General features: G+C 31.5%; 1 protein-coding gene across 1 annotated transcript; it reads left to right on the plus strand.

Annotated features, from left to right (window-relative positions):
* Positions 1 to 15,005: 15,005 nt before the first annotated feature.
* Positions 15,006 to 19,264, plus strand: LOC114760800 (oligopeptide transporter 7-like). The gene is made up of 6 exons (XM_028950087.1): positions 15,006 to 15,117; positions 15,208 to 15,686; positions 15,793 to 15,890; positions 16,375 to 16,944; positions 17,586 to 17,841; positions 18,254 to 19,264. The coding sequence occupies exons 1-6, from the start codon at positions 15,075 to 15,077 to the stop codon at positions 19,040 to 19,042; spliced, it is 2,235 nt and encodes a 744-aa protein (XP_028805920.1). The 5' UTR covers positions 15,006 to 15,074; the 3' UTR covers positions 19,043 to 19,264.
* The last annotated feature ends 1,389 nt before the right edge of the window (positions 19,265 to 20,653 follow it).

The raw sequence follows: 20,653 nt of genomic DNA on the forward strand, positions 1-20,653 counted from the left end.
TTATGTAACTAATTATGTTTAGTGAATGAACTATATACAATTGTCACTCTTTGACTCCATATATTGTATTCCTCATGTGCTTAACATACGACCTTATTAGGGAGTTGATATTGGTCCTATATGTAAAACCTATTTCATTTGTTTATCAATTTTTTCTCAAATTAACTGTATTGATATTTTTTTCAACAATAATCAAATAGAAAAAGGAGAAAGGGAATTACAGAATATGTTTAGGGTGTTTTAGAAAAGCATTATATCATATTAATTAATTTAACTATCATTCTTAATTTACTCAAATTAGTTAATTAAGTCCTAAAATTGAGTATTGCCTTATCATATCAATATACCTATCATTTAGCTTATCACTCACACTTTCTCTAAAGTCCTTTATGGTATCAAAGCAATATGTACCAAGAACCATGTCTTCTTCCACCTCTTTCCAACCTTCCTTTAACCAGTCTCTCAACTATTGCTATCAAGATATTGTCACCTTCACTTATCTCTTATCTCTCATCTCTATCAAACTCAAGGAGAACAATTATCTTGTATGGAAGCATCGAATCTTCATTGCAATCAGAGGCCACAACCTGCAAAATTTCATTGATAGATTTGTGAAACCTCCTCTGGTGCATCTAGTCAATGAATAATTTGACAATAGCTACCAATCAATCAGATTTCCTAGATTGGCAGAAGCAATATTTGCTTCTGATGTCATGGATGTCATGCTCCATGTCCTATAGAATGCTTACTCAGATTGGTGGGTGTCAAAATTTTCTCCAAATCTAGGAGAAGATACAAGCTTATTTTGCCTCTCAAACTAAAGCAATCATTCAATAGCAAAAGACTCAGTTAAAGACCACTAAGAAAGGTAATCTTTTTGCTAATGAATACTTGCTTAGGATTGCATCACTTTTTGATTCCCTTATAGCAATTAGACATCCGATTTTAGAATCGGATCACATCAATTATATTTTTAAAGGTCTTATAGAAGAACATGATCCATTCATCATTATTATTACAACCAAAAAGACCCTTGTATTATTGATCAGATTGAGTCTCCTTTTATTGTTTAAGAGGCTTATATGGAGAAAAACATCAAATGTATTAATGTGACTGCTAATCTTGTTCAAACTAAGTCCTATTCTTGTAGAGGCATTCACAATCATCATGGTCAAGGAAGGTCTACTCTTAGTTCTAGTTCCTAATCCAACAACTTTGGCAAAGACATTCTGATCTATTAAATCTGTGAGAAACAAGGACACAAAGCTATTGATTGTTGGTATCATTTTAAAGAGGATTTCCAGGCTCTAAGTAGCTCGATGAAATTTGACAAATCTAATCAGAAGGAGGACAATGGCATGGTTGCAACCTTTGAGTCAGAGGTGGATCCAGATTGGTATCTTAATTCGGGTGTTAAAAGCTATATAACTCATTCTGATAAGATAATAGCTGACAAACCAGGTTATCCCTCTATTGATCGAACTTATGTTAGTAATGGTAAAAGTTTGTTGGTTCATTGCATTGGTCATTCTAATCCTCATGTTTATCCTTCTACCTACAAACTTAGACTTCATGATATTCTTCATATTCTTGAAATCACTAAAAATATTTTAAGCATTCCTAAATTGTTTCTTGATAATAATATACTAATTCCTTTTTATTCCAATATTTTCATTATCAAGGATCTTTGAAATGACAAGCTAATCTACAAAAAAAAAAAACCAAATACAGTGTCTATAGTGCACCTCTTCATTCTTCTAGCTTTTTTCTGAAGTCATCAGGTCTTACTTCTTCTAAGTCAACTTTCACAGCTTCTTTTATGTCTTCCAGTTCTAGTGTAAATGTTTCTACCAATACTAATTGTACTTCATCTAAATCTTGTCAGTCTAGTACTACTTGTATTTTTTTTTTTTTTTTAGCTATGGCACAATAAGCTTCGCCACCCTTCGTTTGTCACTGTCCCTTCATCTGTCATTGTATCTTTTGTTCTTAGTACTTGTAATATTGTTTCGTTCAAATAAGATCACTATGTTTGATTCTTGCACTTCTTGTTGTCTTGATAAATCTCATAAACTTTCTTTTGCTTCTTCATCAACCATGTATAACTCTCCTATTAAGCTTATTCATACAAATATTTAGGGTCTTTCACCACACACTTCTCTTAATGGTTATCTCCATTAAATTCATTTTATTTATGTCTTTTCAAGATTTTACTTAGTTGTGTCCATTACACACTAAAGCTAAAGCCCGTCAAGCCTTTGTCAATTTTCATAAGGTGGTTTAGCTGCAGTTAAACTATAAAATCAATGCTATTCAGTTTGATGTAGGGGCTGAATTTCTCAAGAAAGGAAAATATTTACAAGAGCATGGCATTATTCATCATATGAATTATACTTACACTTATGAACAAAATGGTTTGGCGAGAAGAAACCATAGAAAAATAGTTGAAATAGGGCTTACATTACTAAAAGATGCTTCTCCTTTTCTATTATGGGTTGAAGCTTTTACTAAGCTACTTATCTATCTAACAGATTACCAATAAAGATAAAAAAATAATATTTCTTTATTGGCAATGTAATAGCATTTTATAGAACATTTAGATGTTCTTGTTTTTCACACACACAGCCTTATAACAAGCATAAGTTTGATTTTAGATCTATGCATTGTATTTTAGTTAGGTATTCTTTCTCATGTAAAGGATATAAATGATGGGATTCTAACGGTAGCTTATATATTTCAAGAGATGTTGTATTTTATTAGTTTGTCTTTCCCAATCTCACTCTCACAAATCCTTATTTTCTCATCCTAAACTAGAGTCTCTGTTAGTTTGTCCTTTAGGTAGTCCTCCTTAATTCCCCCCCCCACACATACTAGTGTGATGATGCTAACAATACTTCTTCTATAGATAGTGTGCCTACAAGTTAGATTTTACTTCTTCTCCTGCTCAGTTATCTCAGTGCCAAACACATGATGTTGATAATATTATGATACTAAATGCTTTTCATAGGATGGTTACTCAATCTATGAATGGCATTTACATACCAAAAGTATATATAGCAAAAATAGAACATGCTTCTATAAATGAGGCTTTACAGTTCCCTTTATGAAAAAAATACAACGGTTAAAGAATATGATACTCCCATGAAAAACAAGACTTGGCATTTGGTTTAATTACCTAAGAATATGTGTGGTATTGCTTGTAAGTGGATGTTCAAGGTCAAAAGAAACCCAGATAATACTCTTACTTATCATAAAGCTCAGTTGTAGCCAAGGGATTTCATCAACAAGAAGGATTTGATTTCATTGAAACTTTTAGTTTGGTCATTAAACCTGTTGCAATTCAAATTATGCTAACTATTATAATGGCTCAAAGGTGGTATATGTGCCAAGTTGATGTCAACAATGCCTTTCTAAGTAGGCATACTTCATGCAGAAGTCTATATGCAACAACCTCTAGACTATGAACATGCTGATAAAAGTTTGGTTTGCAAACTAGATAAAGCACTATATGGTCTAACACAAACCCTTAAAGCCTGGTTCCGAAAACTTGTTGCATCATTGAATAAAGTGAATTTTTAAAGTAATAGATGTGATCAATCGCTATTAACAAGAATTAATGGAAATGAAAGTCTTTATATTTTAGTCTATATAGGTGATATAATTCACTCTCTCATAGTACGTCGTTATTGTTGATATGAACAAAGAATTTGCCTTAAAGAATCTTAGTACACTTAGTTATTTTTTGGGTATCAAGGTTGAACCTCAGGCCGATAGAAGTCTATTTCTTTCATAATCCAATTATGAAAAGACATTAATAGTTTCTAGCCTCAAGCTTACTAAAAATGGACATATATTTTTTATGACATAGCTTTATATCAATCAATTGTGAGAGGTTCGTTGATATGAGAAGGGTACAAACCGGCTAGAATTAAGTAATGAAAGGATAGATGATCTAAGTAAAACCTTGGGAGAACTCATCTCGTACAATCCCAGTTATGAAGATACCACAAGGTTGATCAATTCCTTGATACTTTCGAGTATTCTCACTATAACACAAGAATGCAAGCAAAGCTCACACAAAGAGAAATAAAGTCAATTTTCATTCATCTAAGTTTGAAATTCAAGTACAAAAACATAGTCTATATATAGGAAACTATAGAACACTCTAGAATCAGTACCCTAAGATATAAATGCGAGGGATGATGCTTCATTAATGATTATTTGACTATAGGATACACTATTTATTATATAAAGATAAAAAGAAATGACTTAAAATTCAAGAACAAGTTTGCTATTTGAAAATAGAAAACTAAATTAAAACATAATTTACGAGAAAAATCCTTAATCACAAAGCCTTATTCAAAGCAAATACAAAAAAAAAAACTTCATAAAAAAAACTTAAATCATAATTGATGCATGATGACTCCTTTTGATGCTTCTTAAAAGTTCTTGGACGTCATTTATACTCCTCCTCCTCCAAGGCACATGTTTGTCACATGGTATTATAAATTAATTCTTCAATCTGGACTTCACACAGGCCTTATACATTATTTTGTTGGGCTTCTAGCAATGTGATCACCATTCTTGAGTACTTTTTAGGCTTACTAAAATGTGCTCTCTCCAAATAAATAGACTTCAACTCTTTTAGCTCTCTTATTAGACAATTTAGGACCTTTTTCATAGCTCTAATCCTTACTCTTTTCATTGATCCTATAATGCCTTGTAATGGAACTTTTAGAATATTGGACTTCTTTCCATGTGTTCATGCTCCTTGTTCTTCCTTTGAATCTTGATCTTGATTACACCATACTCCTCCATCACTTCCTCCCTACTCAAAAGGATTCATCCTCAAATCTGCAATATCAAAGAGAGATAAATTAGCCATATTAAAAGTAGCACTAACATTACTATATGAGCTAGGCAAATATATTTTATAATCATTGTCATTGATCTGCTCTAAGACTTAGAATGGGCCATGTCCTATTAGGTGTAACTTAGATTTGCATTGTTTGGAAATCTCTCCTTTCACAGGTATACCTAAACCCAATCTCTAGGCTCAAAGATAATCTTTTGATGACCTTTATTAGTTTGCCTAGTATATTGTTCATTCTTTCTCTCTATGTTGGCCCTCATCTTAGCATTCAATCCTTGCACAAACCTAGCATCTTTCTTGCTATTAAGGTTTGCTCCTTCATTAGAAGGAAATGGTAATATATTTAAAGGAGGCAAAGGATTAAAGCCATAGACAATTTCAAATAGAAAGAAGGAAGTAACAGCTCAATTATCTACAAACTTAATATAAGGCAAACAATTAATCCAATTCTTCAAATTCTTTTGGATTATTGCATGCAACAAGGTAGTAAGTGTTCTCTTAATGACCTCAATTTGCCCATCAGTTTGGGGACATGCCACAGTAGAAAACAACAACTTAATTCTTAGTTTACTTCATAAAGTCCTCTAAAAATGGTTAAAGAACTTCACATCCCTATCACTCACAATGGTTTTGGGCAATTCATGTAGCCTAACAATTTTCTTGAAAAACATGTAAACAATATGGATAGCATCATTTGTTTTAGAACATCAGCAACAACATTCTTTTTACATTGCTTATGCTTGATCACATATGGAAAAGTCTCAATGAACTCTAACTAATGAGCATGCCACTTGTTAAGCTTACCTTGAGACTTTAGAAACTTCAAGCTTTCGTGATTAGAGTGAATAATGAACTCCTTAGGCCATAGATAATACTGCCAAGTTTCTAAAGTTCTTTTCAAAGTATAGAGTTTCTTATCATAAGTAAAGTAATTCAAAGAAGCTCCACTTAATTTCTCACTAAAGTAAGCAATAGGCCTAGACTCCTACACTAGAATAGCACCAATACTAATTTCAAAAGCATTACATTTGATTTTAAAAACTTTATTAGTTAATTTCTCTTTCAAATTAGTAAAAGTTGTTTTTTGTGTTTCACCCCATTTAAATGTCACATGCTTCTTAACTAGCTCATTCAGAGGCACAACAATAGTTGAAAAATATTTGACAAACCTGCTATAAAACCTTGTTAATCCATGAAAACTCCTGACTATATTAGTATTCTTTAGGGTTGGTCAATCTCTTATAGCTTTCATCTTTTTCTTATCCACACGGATTCCTTGAGCAACTATAACAAAACTAAGAAACACAACAAAATCCATACAAAAAGAGCATTTTTGAAAATTAGCATATAAGCTATTCTCTCTAATATTTTAAAACATCTCACGTAAGTAAGTAACATGGTCATCTATTATTTTACTATAGACAAGAATATCATCAAAGTAGACAACCACAAACTTCCCAATATATGAACAAAAACATGATTCATTAATTAAGCTCATGAAATACTAGGTGTATTAGTTAACCTAAAAGGGATAACCAATCATTTATCTCCTTCTTTCATGTGCATTTGATGATAACTACTCCTAAGATCAATTTTAGAGAATAAAGCAGCACTATACGGCTTATCTAACATGGCATCTAATCTAAGAATGGGGTAACAATACTTAACTGTTATTTTGTTGATGGTACTACAATCAACACAAATTCTCCACTAACCATCTTTCTTAGGCACTAAGAGCACTAGAATAATACGTAAGCTCAAGCTTTCTCTTAGAAAGCCTTTCCTTATAAGCTCATCTACTTAGTGCTGAAATTCTATAGTTTTCTCAGGATTGGCCATATAAATAGGTCTATTAGGTAGATAAACTCTAGAAATAAAATCAATCCTATGCTTAATTCCTCTCAAGGGAAGAAGCCCATCAGGTATCTCTTATGGGAATAAATCAATAAATTCTTGCAACAAAGACACAATACTAGAGAACAAAAAGGAGTTGGGATCGTTAGTGGAAAAATAAACATCCTTGCATACAAGCACCAAGACTTGCTCACTCAACAATACTCTCTTAATCTCGCTTTTTTTTTTTACAAAATAAACTCTCAATCTTTTTTCCACTTTTCTCATTTTCTTTCTTTTTCTTTTCTCTCCCCTTATTTTCTTTTATTTCCAATTTCTCTTTTTCTCTCGACTCATTTATTTTTTTACAATCTAGCTCAATCCTCATTTGGTCCTCACAAGCTTCTTTTGACCAAAGAGGCTTCAATACAATGATTTTTCCATTGAATGGTACAAAATAACAATTTTTGTAACAATCATGATGAGCTTTACTATCAAATTGTCATGGCCTTTCAAGCAAGAGATGTTTAGTAGGCATTGAAACTACACCATGTAGAACTTCAGCATGATAGTTCCCAATAGAAAAAGAAACCAAAACATGCTTAGTGATTTTAGTCTCAGCATTATGATTCAACCATTGCAATTTATAAGATTGGGCTACTTCATAGTAGGCAAGTCTAACTTTTCAATAAGTAAGGTACAAGTAATATTGGTAACACTACCACTATCAATAACCATGCTGCATACCTTGTTCTTTATGAAGCACTTAGTGGGGAAGATAAGCTCTCACTATTCTTTCTTATCATCTTTTTTTCCATATATATTTAGGGCCCTTCTAGTTATCAATGCCTCTCCCATAACAGGCTCAACTTCATCAATCTCCAATTCAGAATCAGTCAACAAAAAAAGGCATGTCATCATCACTTCCACCACTAGAATATTCACTATCATACTATCATTATCTTTGAGAATGATGGCTCTCTTATTGGGACATTTGGAAGCAATATGCCCTTTTCCATGACATCTAAAACATTAAAGAGAAGATGTTTTATCAGTAGAAGAAGTTTTAGAGTCAAGTTTCTTACCACCATCACCCTTGGGCTTCGATTCCTCCTTGGCTTTAGGTGTGAATTTTGCCGCATCCTTAGCCTTGGAATCCATCCACTTGAAGGTTGATTTAGAGTCCCCTTAGCTATAGGATGAGGATTTGGAGTGTTTCTCTTTAAACCGCTTCTCAACTTTGATGGCTTTCTATAGCAACTTTTTCTTATTAACAAAAGTGTACACCTCAACCTTGTCTCCAATTTTAGGTCACAAACCATCAACAATTCTAGTCACGCTTGATTCTTTATCTTCTTGTACTCCAGCATACATCTTAAGAAGATCAAGCACATGTACATACTCTTCTACTGTCATAGATTCTTGGCTAAACAATCTCAACTTTCTATTAGGCTCTCAATAGAACAAACTAGGAATCTACTTCTTGCGCATGAGTTTTTTTTTAGTTTCTCCCACGTACGAGGTGGATGTTTACCTTTAAGGCACCTCTTGAGCTTCAAATCTTCCCACCAAATAGTAGCATAATTAGAAACTAAAATGAAGCTAGTTTTACCTTCTTTTCAAACTTCATCTCCCAATTAAGATATTTATCCGCATTAGTATTCCTCTTGAAAGTAGGATACTTAATCTTTGGGTCAGTTATGGCCACGTCATTTTTGGAATATTTGCACTTGCTCTTTGAAGATGACGAACCAGATCTAATTATCTCCCCATCACTACTATCAGCTTTGGATACCTTCAACTCTTCTATTTTCATCTTGAGTTTAAGAAACTCATCTCTTATGGCCCTTATGAATATTTGGATATTTGTTGAATTCTTCATTGTTGGATTCTTTCCTGCTCATTTTTAACTTGAAAAGCAAAAAGGAAAAAAATAGGAATAAAAGACCTCCCTACTCTGCTCACCTGTTTTACTCAATCAATTTGGTGCCACTTGTATTTCTCTTAAATTTGGCTTTTATATCAAAGTAAAACACTTTTCCTTTTTACCACTCAAGCTTGCCTCCTATAGTATTCTTGATTGAAACTAAATAAAAATCAAGAGACAATCTTAGAAAGTGGTAACTTTCACAATCAGAAATTGTAAGAGCTAGTAACTATATGTAAGAGGAAAAGAAATAATAGATGAAAGAAGAAAGATAGGAAAACGTGAGGATGGAATAAAAGGAGGTAAAAAGAAAGTGAGAAGAGAACTACATGATGAAAAAAAAGAATAGGAAAAAAAACATAGGAAAGGAAGGAAGGAAGTAAAGAATAGAAATAAGAGTGTGAAAATAAATAAAAATAAAAAATAAAATATTTAGGAAATGTACTACTTTGAGAAAACTATAGGAAAGTGAGTACTTTGTAAGAAAAGAACTCAAATTAGGCAAGTAATATGAAAAGGAAGGAAAAGGAATAGGAAACAAAAGAAAGAAGGAAACTTAAAGAAAGAGAATGGGAAAATAATATGAAAAGGAACAAAATTCAAAATAGGAAATAAGAAAGAAAGAAAAGTAATAATCTTACCAACCTAAGCTTAAAGATTTAAGAAATTACTTGTGACTTGCAATGGAAGTACTGTCAAATTAGGAAACTAACATTCCAAACCTGCAACTCTTTCCCCTTTCTTTTTATCTTTAGATTTTGTTTTAATTCTAAACTTTTTTTTTTTTTTGCTCAGCACAACTAGACCTATTTTTATGCACGAATGTTTTTCTTTTTTCTTTTTTTATTTTACCACTCAAAAGAATAAAGCAAGTCAAACAAATATAACAATAGGTGGAAAGAATATGAAGAGGAAAAAAGACATAAGGCATAGAAATAAAGAAGAAAAGAGGAAGACAAAATGAGGAAAACAGAACAAAAAGAAAACAGAAGCAACAAAGAAGAAAAAAGTGAAAACATAAAAAGAATAAAACTTGAGATCTAGCAAACCTTAACTCTGATACTACTTAATATGATGGGAGTACGGACTAGCTAGAATCAAGTAATGAACAGACAAACGATCTAGGTAGGACCTTAAGAGAACTTATTTCTTACAACCCTAGCTATGAAGACATCACAAGGTTGATCAATTTTTTGATACTGTTGAGTATGCTCATGAGAATATGAGAGCTCACACAAAGAGAAATAAATTCAATTATCATTTATCTAAGTCTAAAATTCAAGTACAAAAATATAGCCTATATATAGACAATCATAGAACACTCTAGAATCAGCATCCTAAGGCATAAATACTAGGGATGACGCATCATTAATGATTATTTGACTATAGAAGCGCCATTTATTACATAGAGACAAACGGAAATGACTTAAACTTCAAGAACAAGTCTTCTATTTGAAAATAAGAAACTGAATCAAAACATAATCTTTTAGAACAATCCTAGACCAAAAAGCCTTATTCAAAGCAAATAAGGAAAAAGGAAAACTTAAAAAAAAACAAATTTAAATCATAATTAATGCATAATGACTCCTTTTGATGCTTCTTGAAGGTTCTTGGACATCATTTATACTCCTCTTCCAAGACACTTGCTTGTCACATGGTATTTTAAGTGAATTCTTCAATCTGTACTCCACACGGGCCTTGTACATCATCTTGTTGGGTTCTAACAATATGATCACCATTCTTGGATACTTTTTAGGCTCACTAAAATGTGCTTCCTCCAAATAAATGGGCTTCAATTTTTTTAGCTCTCTTATTAGACAATTCAAGGCCTCTTGCGTAGCTTTGGTTTTTGCTCGTCATTTGGCCTCCAAAGCCTTGTAATTGATCTTTTGAAACATTTAGGCTTCTTGTTCTTTCTTTGAAACTTGATCTTGATCACACCATGCTCCTCCATCATTCATAGTATGCTATAGTTACAAGGCTTAAGATATGTTATATAGTAAATAAAGTTTGTTAGTTTAAGCCAACTTCTCTAGAAACATGTTGTCAAACGTATATTGAGGTACTTGTCAAGAACTTATAAATTATAGTTTATAATAATTATTTTTAAATATAATAATGAAAATATAAACAAATTTATCAAATTTATATTTTTTAGTAATTATGCATCCATGAGGATTTTAATAAATAAAACACAGACATAACCAAATTTCTCAAAGTCATGTATGAAAAGGTATTCAAAGAAAAATCAAGATTAACCAACATCACTTCTAACCAATATTACTTATAAAAATTATGCTTATTTAAAATTACAATTTTTTGCTATTGATCCAAATGGGTACTAAACTCACATGAGAAAAATAGGACACATAGATATGTGTGATAGGAAAATTCGACGTAATGAATATAAGAAACTTGACCTAGGTATTTTTTATTATAATATTAAATTACAAAAATACATGTAACTAAACTTCAATCGTTGAAATTTAATCTGAATATTTCAACTTTTTAGATTTTTATGAAAACATCTTATAATTTTTTTACTTTATCATATGCATATCTAAATTGTTTAGGTTAAATTTTAAAAATTTGTATTCATTTATATGTGATTTGGTTATTTAATATCATAAAATATTATTATGTAAGATGTTAAGTCTCAACCATTGGAGAGTTACTTGATTTGATGGTAGAGATAATAACTAAAAAGAAACTGGAGCTAAATAGAAATTCTTCTTCCCTTCGAAGGAGTTTATATGGTATCTTAAAATTATTAAAAACGGAAATTAGTGACCACTTAGCGATGAAAAAATTTCGTTTGTTGCTAAATCATATAATTACAATTTTTTTTTGCGCCTAGTGTATAACTTCTACTAAGTTGCTACTATTCCTTTCTACTCTTGTAATTCATTTCTCCAGTGGCATTCATGGCCTTTCTATATTATCTACTATTTGCCATTTAACATGGATGAGGTCGTTTGATATACTCTTTCTTGTCCTTATTATAAACTTTAAATAATTAATTTACATATAAAAAATTTAATTAAAATTATTTAAAAGTAATAAATCGGTTAGAAATATATTTTTAGTTTTAAATATGCCTTTATAATAAATGAAAAATATTAAAAAGAATGTGTATGGAAAAATGTGATGAGAGAGTGTGTGATAAAATTAAAAATACGTATTAAATGTTAAGACAAACTCAAATTAAAACTTATAAAATAGATTATACATTTCTTCAAATTTAAAGTTTATAAATAGGATGAGAAAGGATATAAAACTATGCCTATAAATTGAGCATATTAGTTATGATAAGATATTTAAGAATACAAAATATAAGAAATTATTTCACGATCTTATCTCTATTCATTATATATGCACACACTTCTATATTATTTGTGTTTGTGATGAAACAAACCTTAATTTCGGGTGAGCATAGTGTGGAAACATCAGTTCGGAGCCTCTTCTCTTCCCTCATCTTCTTTTTCCTAACCCTTAGACTAATATTTCAATGGTTGAGATTTAAATCTTTTTAAAACTATTAGTAAAATATTAAATTATAAAAATAAATAAATAATAAATTACAAACTATATTAAAATTTAATTCTAATCGTTTGCATATGCAGAGGATATTTTTAAAAAAATTTTATTAAATACTTTATAAAAATTAAAATCTGAACTACTGAGATGTATTAATCTAATAGTCAGACAAAGAAGAGGAGAGGTTCCTCCTCTTCCTTTTTCTAAGCTTAGATTAATATTTCACCAGTTGTGATTTAAATCTTTTTAAAACTATTATTAAAATATTAAATTACCAAAATAAATAACTAATAAATTACATTACAAATTATATTAACATTTAATTCTAATGGTTTGCAAATACACTAAATTTTTTTAAATTTTTTTATAAATAATTAATAAAAAAATTAAAATTTAAACTATTAAGATATATTAATCTAATGGTTAGAAAAAGAAGAAGAAGGAAAAGAACCTCTCATCTTCCCTTTCCATTCTCTTCCCTCCTCTTTTGTTTTTTTAACCTTTAGATTAATATTTCAATAATTAAAACTATTATCAACATATTAAATTATAAAAATAAATATAATTTGGTTCGAACTTGCTAAGTGATGATGAAAATTGATAGGGAGAGTTATGAATGGGGATTACCAATTTTGTGGTAATCATTATTACTTCTCGAATCCTTAATGTAAGACTTAATTAACTAATTTGAGGATATTAAGAATATTAATTAAATTAGTTAATATGATATATTTTTTTTATAAATGATCATAAGCATTTTTTTAATTCCCTTTCTCTCCTTACTTGATTGTTAGAAAAATATCAATATGGTTAATTTGAAAAAAAAAATTGATAAACACATGAAACAGGTCTAATACATAACCAACATCAACTCTCCAATTAAATTCTATATTAACTTATTAAGGACAGGAAGAGTACTGTGGTAAATCTTACTATCACGCCAAAGAGCAACCAAACATACATCTTTTAAGTAATGCAATCTTAATTACTATTGCATTCCTGCAATCGGTTGAACCAAACGGGTCGCAGTTACTTCGCAACAAGACAACAAATCATCCAATTTTTTTGTTAAAAGCGCTAAGCCCGCTACCTACATTTTGGCCCCAAAAAAGTGCTAACTACGTTGGCCAACTAACTGTCATGTGATAACCATCTGACTGGTAGCTAATCTAACAATATTGTTTCATATGACTTCACTAGTGCACGATGACTCGTAAGGGGAAAATAAAACTACACAATAATTGAACCGATAAAGTTAAACACATGTTTAATTAGTTTTAATAAATCAATTAAATTTGATTTTCTTAAAGACAATCTTATTTGAGGTATTGTCAAATACTAAACATGAGCATATCTCCGATTTGAATTTTTTTAATTTTTTTCAAGCATTTTATAAGTGAGAAGAAAAATAAAAAGAAAATAATGGATCCAATTTTTAAAATCCACGTGCATAAAAATAAAGCCTATTATTTTTCTCTCTACATTTTATCTTGTATTTTATCATATATAATAAAATACTTTAATAACCGTGTGCAGATTCATTCAAAATAGGGTAAGAGTTTGAAATCATGAATATATTAATCCCTCCTTTTTTTATTTTTGAAATCATGAATATAGTAATCCCTCCTTTTTTTTATAAGTAACATTTATATGAGATTCTATACAGTATATACTCCTATAATTTTATTTATAAGACAGAAAGAGAGAGAACTTTTTGGTTGATTTATAATGCAGAGAAAACTTTTTTTCACATAAATATACAATTTTACCCTTTATTTATTATTATACTTATTTTGTTTTTATGGGGTATAATATATATTAAATAGAGATAAAGTTGAAAAGTTATTAAATTTTAATATAGAGTTGATAAAGTTTAATACTGTTTTTAATTCATATAAAACATCTTAGAGTTACTTCTAAATACAACTGGGTTAATTTTAATCAATAGTTTGACTTGTGATTCATAAAAAGGACAGGAGAGAGTAGTATAAAATAAATTAAAAGTCACACAATCCATTGGAGGCAAACTAATTAATGCATGACCAATTTTGGTTGCATGATTATGTTATGGTAAATTCAATGTTTTAAAAGTTGAATTGAACATTGAACTGAAGATATTAGCGGGTCACGATTCATATAATTGGATTGGTCAAACCAGTAATGTAATAATTAAATAAAAATAATATTATATCCTTATATAATAATATATGCATAAAAAATTAAATATAAAGTTATCAAATAATTTGAAAATAAACCTTAAACTAACTTATATGATAATAATATGGTAAAAACGCATGTTTAATTTATATTAATTATTTTAGATAAAAATTAAAATAAAAAACATAATGTGAAAAAATCTCAAAAAATTTATTAAAATAATAATATGAAGAATAAAATAAAGAAACCAACTGAACAAAAAAATAAAGAAACCAAAAATGAGGAAAAATGTATGAATAAGTATCTCAAAGTTAAAAAGATGTCCCTTTAATTTTTTTTTTCTGCCAATATTTTTCATTATTTTTATTATTATAAAAAGGAAAATACTGAGTTCTCTGGCTGAGTTTAACGGACCGTAAATTAAATACAAACAATTAAATTTACAAATACATTGACAAACAAATAAATAAATAATATAAGACTGAGTTTAACGGACCGTCAAAGGCGGGTTCCTTCACCTTCCATTCGAACACAGATTTTTCAGAGTGCACGTGGGTGGGTCAGCGTGGTCAAGTAGTAGCAATGCAATGACTCTGCTCAGTGACCACCTTTAAGATTTCGAAAATGGGACCAACCGATTAGAGATAACTCCGTCGTTCTCTCTCCCCTTTCTAGCTCTTCTCTTTCTCTTTAGTTTCAGATTCTGATTCTGATTCTGATTTCCCATAATTCTTCTCGGTTCCAGCCATGGAAGAGTCCTTTCCTGACGATGATATCAGATCCTCTCTCTGTAAGTAATTCATGAATTGCTTAATTAGTATAGCTTAATCCACTTCAACTGCTTCTCTTGGATGTCCTGGTTCTGTGATTTTTTACGCAGTATCAAAGAAAGGTGAGGTTATGGAGGAGGAGGTGGTCGGTGAAGAAGAAGAGAACTCGCCGGTGAGACAAGTGGCTTTAACGGTGCCAACCACCGACGACCCGTCGCTTCCAGTTCTGACGTTCCGAATGTGGGTGCTGGGGACAGTCTCATGCGTCTTACTGTCATTTCTGAATCAATTCTTTTGGTATCGCACTGAGCCTCTCACCATCACCGCCATCTCCGCCCAGATTGCCGTCGTCCCACTCGGCCACTTCATGGCGGAGAAAATCACCGACCGAGTCTTCTTCCGAGGTACCCCATTAGAGTTCACGCTCAACCCTGGACCCTTCAATGTCAAAGAACATGTTCTGATCACCATCTTTGCCAATTCTGGTGCCGGAACTGTTTATGCCATCCATGTAATTACTGTTGTGAAGGTGTTTTATAAGAAACATATCTCCTTCTTCGTCTCCTTCCTCGTTGTGCTCACCACTCAGGTTTCATTTCCTTCTTCATTAATTATATTTCTTCATATATGAATTTTGATTTATCGGCAAAAATATATATGCCAATAGTAATTCAATATTATTGGATTATATATAGGTACTAGGATTTGGATGGGCGGGTATATTCAGAAGGTATCTCGTGGAACCAGCAGAAATGTGGTGGCCTGCAAATTTAGTTCAAGTATCACTCTTCAGGTCACTCTTCACTCACCTCAAATTACCACTATCTCCCCTATTAAGAGATAGATAATTTAATTTGGTATTAAATATAAAATCTCAATTAGTTTTGTTCACCCAAATTTACAATCTAAATTTTTTGCCCAAAGTATTTATATTAATTGCACATATTAAAACAGTTACCAAACAAAAAATAGTTTCAATATTTATGATTAATTAAACAGGATAATTTAAGGAAAACAAGACATATTTCTTACAAATAATTAATTTACCTAATTTTTTTAATATTCGTAAATTAGTTATCTAACTCTTATATTAAGGTACATATTAACTGTAATTGTGCAAAAGCAGGGAATATAATAATTGTGGGTCATGTCTAAAAAAAAGCAATCTTTGTGGATTATTATTACTTCTTTAATTCTTAGTAATTCTTATTTAATTAAGTTGCACACCTCGCGGGTTTTATAAATTATAATTAAAGAAACACGTGTTATTTTGCCAGGGCTCTGCATGAGAAAGAGGAACGGCCCAAAGGAGGGTTGACGAGAGCCCAGTTCTTTGTAATTGCGTTCTTATGCAGTTTCGCCTATTACGTATTCCCAGGCTACCTTTTCGAAATGTTAACTTCTCTATCTTGGATATGCTGGATATTTCCCAACTCAGTTCTGGCCCAACAGCTTGGATCTGGGCTTTACGGGCTTGGAATCGGAGCAATTGGGCTCGACTGGTCCACCATCTCGGCCTACCTAGGAAGCCCACTAGCAAGCCCATGGTTTGCCACGGCCAACGTTGCCGTTGGATTCTTCAGCGTGATGTACATTTTGACGCCACTTTCTTATTGGTTGAATGTGTACAAAGCCGAAAGTTTTCCCATATTCTCCGATGAGCTGTTTAAGTCAAATGGTCAGACATACAATATCTCGGCCATAGTTGACTCCCATTTTCATTTGGACATTGCGGCTTACGAGCGACAGGGTCGTCTCTATCTCAGTACTTTCTTCGCCATGACATACGGTGTTGGCTTTGCTGCTCTCTCTGCCACAATTGTACACGTGGCTCTTTTTCATGGAAGGTAATGTATACATACATGATACATACATACATATTTTGATGTCTATTTTTGCTATATCTCCAATTACTGACCGTTAATACCATTGTTGTGCTTACAATTTAATCGAATTTTGATTTTGGTTTTTATTAATTTCATGAGGATTTGATTTGGGTTAACACCGTTAAGTATATAGATTAAAATCAAGACTTATTACAAGTACAGGGACCAAAACAATACGAAACTCGTTTGGCACTTGTAATTTTAGTGGGTTTTGGTTTCTATCTTTATTTGTATTGATGATTAGATCATATATAAAATAAGTGAAATTTTGATATCTTCTGGGTATAAAATGATGCAATTTTGAATTTTTAAAGATTTTTCTAAAAAAATACTAGAAAATTGACTGGTTTTATTTTTTTGAATTAAAAAAAATTCAAAAAGTGCCCTATTTCATCCCGTAAGATAGTAAAATAGCAATGACTTTATGTAGAATCTAATGATCAATATAAAAAATAAAAATATTTGGAAGGTTAGCACATCACAAGGGGTATTATTAGAGAGTGCGTGGGACATTAGAGGCATCCTTCCCCATTGATATCTATTTTGCAATTTCTTCAAGTACTGACATAACTATATATAATGTAAAATGTGATGTGACACAGAGAAATATGGGAACAAACCAAATCGAGTTGGGTGAAAAGTAAAATGGATATACACACAAGGTTGATGAGGAGGTACAAGCAAGTACCTGAGTGGTGGTTCGTTTGCATATTGATCGTAACCATCGCAGGAACCATATTCACTTGTGAGTATTACAATGAACAGCTTCAGCTTCCATGGTGGGGGGTTTTACTCGCTTGTGGTATCGCCATCTTGTTCACTCTCCCCATTGGCATAATTACCGCAATCACAAACCAAGTACGTTAATTAATAATGACTAATAATATATAAGATTAATGTGTAAATTTTTCTTAAAAGTTTTCATTCAGAAACATTATGTATTCGAAAGTTTTCTTGTGTTCAATATCACCCGAAAACTTAAAATCGTAATGTTGTGCCCTTATTATTGTTAATAATTTTAATGGTCAATGTTAAATTTTTGACGATAAGGGGTAACATTACTGTGATTTTAAAATTTTGGGATGACATTGAACTAGAAAAGAAAAACTTTTAAGTACTTAGTGTTCCTAAGTGAAAACTTTTGAAACAAATTTGCATGTTAATCCTAATATATATGTGTGTATGTATAAATGTGTGTGTGTGTGACTATGTGATTGATCAATGGTTGTGATAAATTGGAATGATAATTGTTATCTGTGTTTCTTTGCAGACTCCAGGGTTGAACATTATAACAGAGTACATAATAGGATATATTTATCCAGGATATCCAGTGGCAAACATGTGTTTTAAGGTTTATGGGTACATTAGTATGACTCAAGCAATCACATTCTTGCAAGACTTCAAGCTAGGACACTACATGAAAATCCCTCCAAGAACAATGTTCATGGCCCAGGTTATGGGAACCTTAATTTCAGGAATAGTGTACTTGGGGACAGCATGGTGGCTTATGGAAGCAATCCCAGACATATGTGAGGACACATCCTCCGTTTGGACATGTCCAAGCGACAAAGTATTCTACGATGCTTCTGTGATTTGGGGTTTGATTGGTCCACGTAGGATCTTCGGAGACGAAGGTTATTATGAGGCAGTGAATTGGTTCTTCTTGGGTGGTGCAATTTCCCCTCTAATAGTCTGGTTGGCTGCCAGGGCTTTCCCACAACAAGAGTGGATTTCACTTATAAACCTTCCGGTCTTGCTCGGCGCCACCGGGATGATGCCGCCGGCTACCGCCGTGAACTACACTACATGGATTATTGTCGGGTTTCTTTCTGGGTTTGTTGCGTATAGGTATTTTCCTAATTGGTGGAAGCGTCGTAATTATGTGCTTTCTGGTGCGCTTGATGCTGGGCTTGCTTTTATGGGTGTGCTTTTGTATCTTTGCCTTGGATTAGAAGGTATTAGTCTTAATTGGTGGGGTAATAACATTGATGGTTGTCCGCTTGCCCATTGCCCAACGGCCAAGGGAATCACAGTTAAGGATTGCCCTGTTTTTACATGATCCAAGGAGCATGTAGTGAGGTTAAGCAAGGCATTATAAAAGTCGCTTGAAGGGAATATGTTTATAGGGGGAAAAAAAAAGTACATATAAGTTGGTCATCAATTAATTCAAGATCCTTAAACTGTTTCTGCTTTAGTGTTAATTAGAATCTGTAATTTTATTTACTTGGGGTATATTTGCGCCTACAAAATGAAAAGTGGGTAAAGAAGTAACCTTTCATCATCATATTTGCACAACTAAATATACTACTACCTCCAATTTTTAATATAAGACCTTATTTGATTTTTATTTTAATTCTAAATATAAGACCCTAATCCACTTTGTCTCTCATATTTATGTATTTTTTCCAATATAGTCCTTCTAACAATGGTAGTTCTAGCCAATATACTCAATTAGTAAGGATATTTTAATAAAGATAACACATATTTATTGCAAATAACTAACATAACTTCTTTTTTTAATCTCCTCAAATTAGTCAATTAGCTCTTATAATTAGGACCGGAGGTAGTAACATTTTAATAATCTAGACTTGGAATTATTAATATGCGATGCTATTTGGGGGGGGGGGAGCTAAAAAATAGATCTGAGGGCATTTCTATATTTTCGGCTAAATTTCAATATCCCGTTTCAGTGTTGGAGTACTTAAATGGGGTCACGAAAATTTAGTGCATTTTCTGTTTTTCTTTTTCGTTTATGTATTTGCTTTTTAATTTCTAAGGACCTTTTCATTCTTTTTTATTCAAATTCGAATTTGCTTCACATGTGTTTGAGAAAATTCAGAATCTGATCCATCAAATTCAAATTTGCTTAGCAAATGCTTGGATTTGACCGACATCTAGCAAATTTGAATTTTCTCTTTTCCTAATCGTAATTAAAACTTAAATTGTAATGAACATAATTTTCTCAATTTAAATTTAAATTGAACAAATGACCTATTATTAAAAGCACTATTGAGTCTAATTTTTAATACAATATGAAGAGGTTTTGAATGATTCCTATCACATTAGAACTATAGTCAAAGAGCTTTTTAATGATAAGTAATTTGCCTAACTTAAATTTTAATTAAGAAAATTATGTTTAGTGCAAGTTAAGGTAAAGAAAGGAGCAGAATCTGTGGGAAAGTCAAACTTACTTAACAAATTTGAATTTCCTAATTTCCTTTCTTGCCTCAATGGAAGCTTAGATTTCATTACTCATAACTTTATCAATTTAAATTTGAATTAGGAAAATGACCCATTATAAAAAAGCTTTTTAGGTCTAATTTCTAACACAATAAGGCTGATAGAAAAACATTTTGTATTTTTAAAGTCATGATTGAAAGATTGAGGAAAAGTCAGAAAAATGTTTGTGATCTTTGCTCACTGTTTTGAAAATAACTTTAAAAATACAAATAAATTTTGAATGGAACTTATTGCATTGGAAATTAACTTAGTAATCTTTCCAATGATAGCTCATTTGCCTAATTTAGATGTAAATTGAGAAATGTACGCTCATTGGAATTTGACCTATAAGTTGATTTTGTTTATGTTCGGATTTATAAATTGCTCTATCATACTTTCTTTTGGCTTGCGGATGTATTTTCATTCTATGCTTTATATAGTATTTATTTAT

Source organism: Neltuma alba, unplaced genomic scaffold, assembly GCF_004799145.2.
Source record: "Neltuma alba isolate B1F8T4 unplaced genomic scaffold, ASM479914v2 tig00011022_pilon, whole genome shotgun sequence".
Taxonomy (NCBI): domain Eukaryota; kingdom Viridiplantae; phylum Streptophyta; class Magnoliopsida; order Fabales; family Fabaceae; genus Neltuma; species Neltuma alba.

Coding starts and splice junctions, on each gene's coding strand:
- LOC114760800 (XM_028950087.1), top strand. CDS start 15,075: ATGGAAGAGTCCTTTCCTGACGATGATATCAGATCCTCTCTCT. Junction 15,687..15,792: donor TCGTTGTGCTCACCACTCAG/GTTTCATTTCCT, acceptor GATTATATATAG/GTACTAGGATTTGGATGGGC. Junction 17,842..18,253: donor TTACCGCAATCACAAACCAA/GTACGTTAATTA, acceptor GTTTCTTTGCAG/ACTCCAGGGTTGAACATTAT.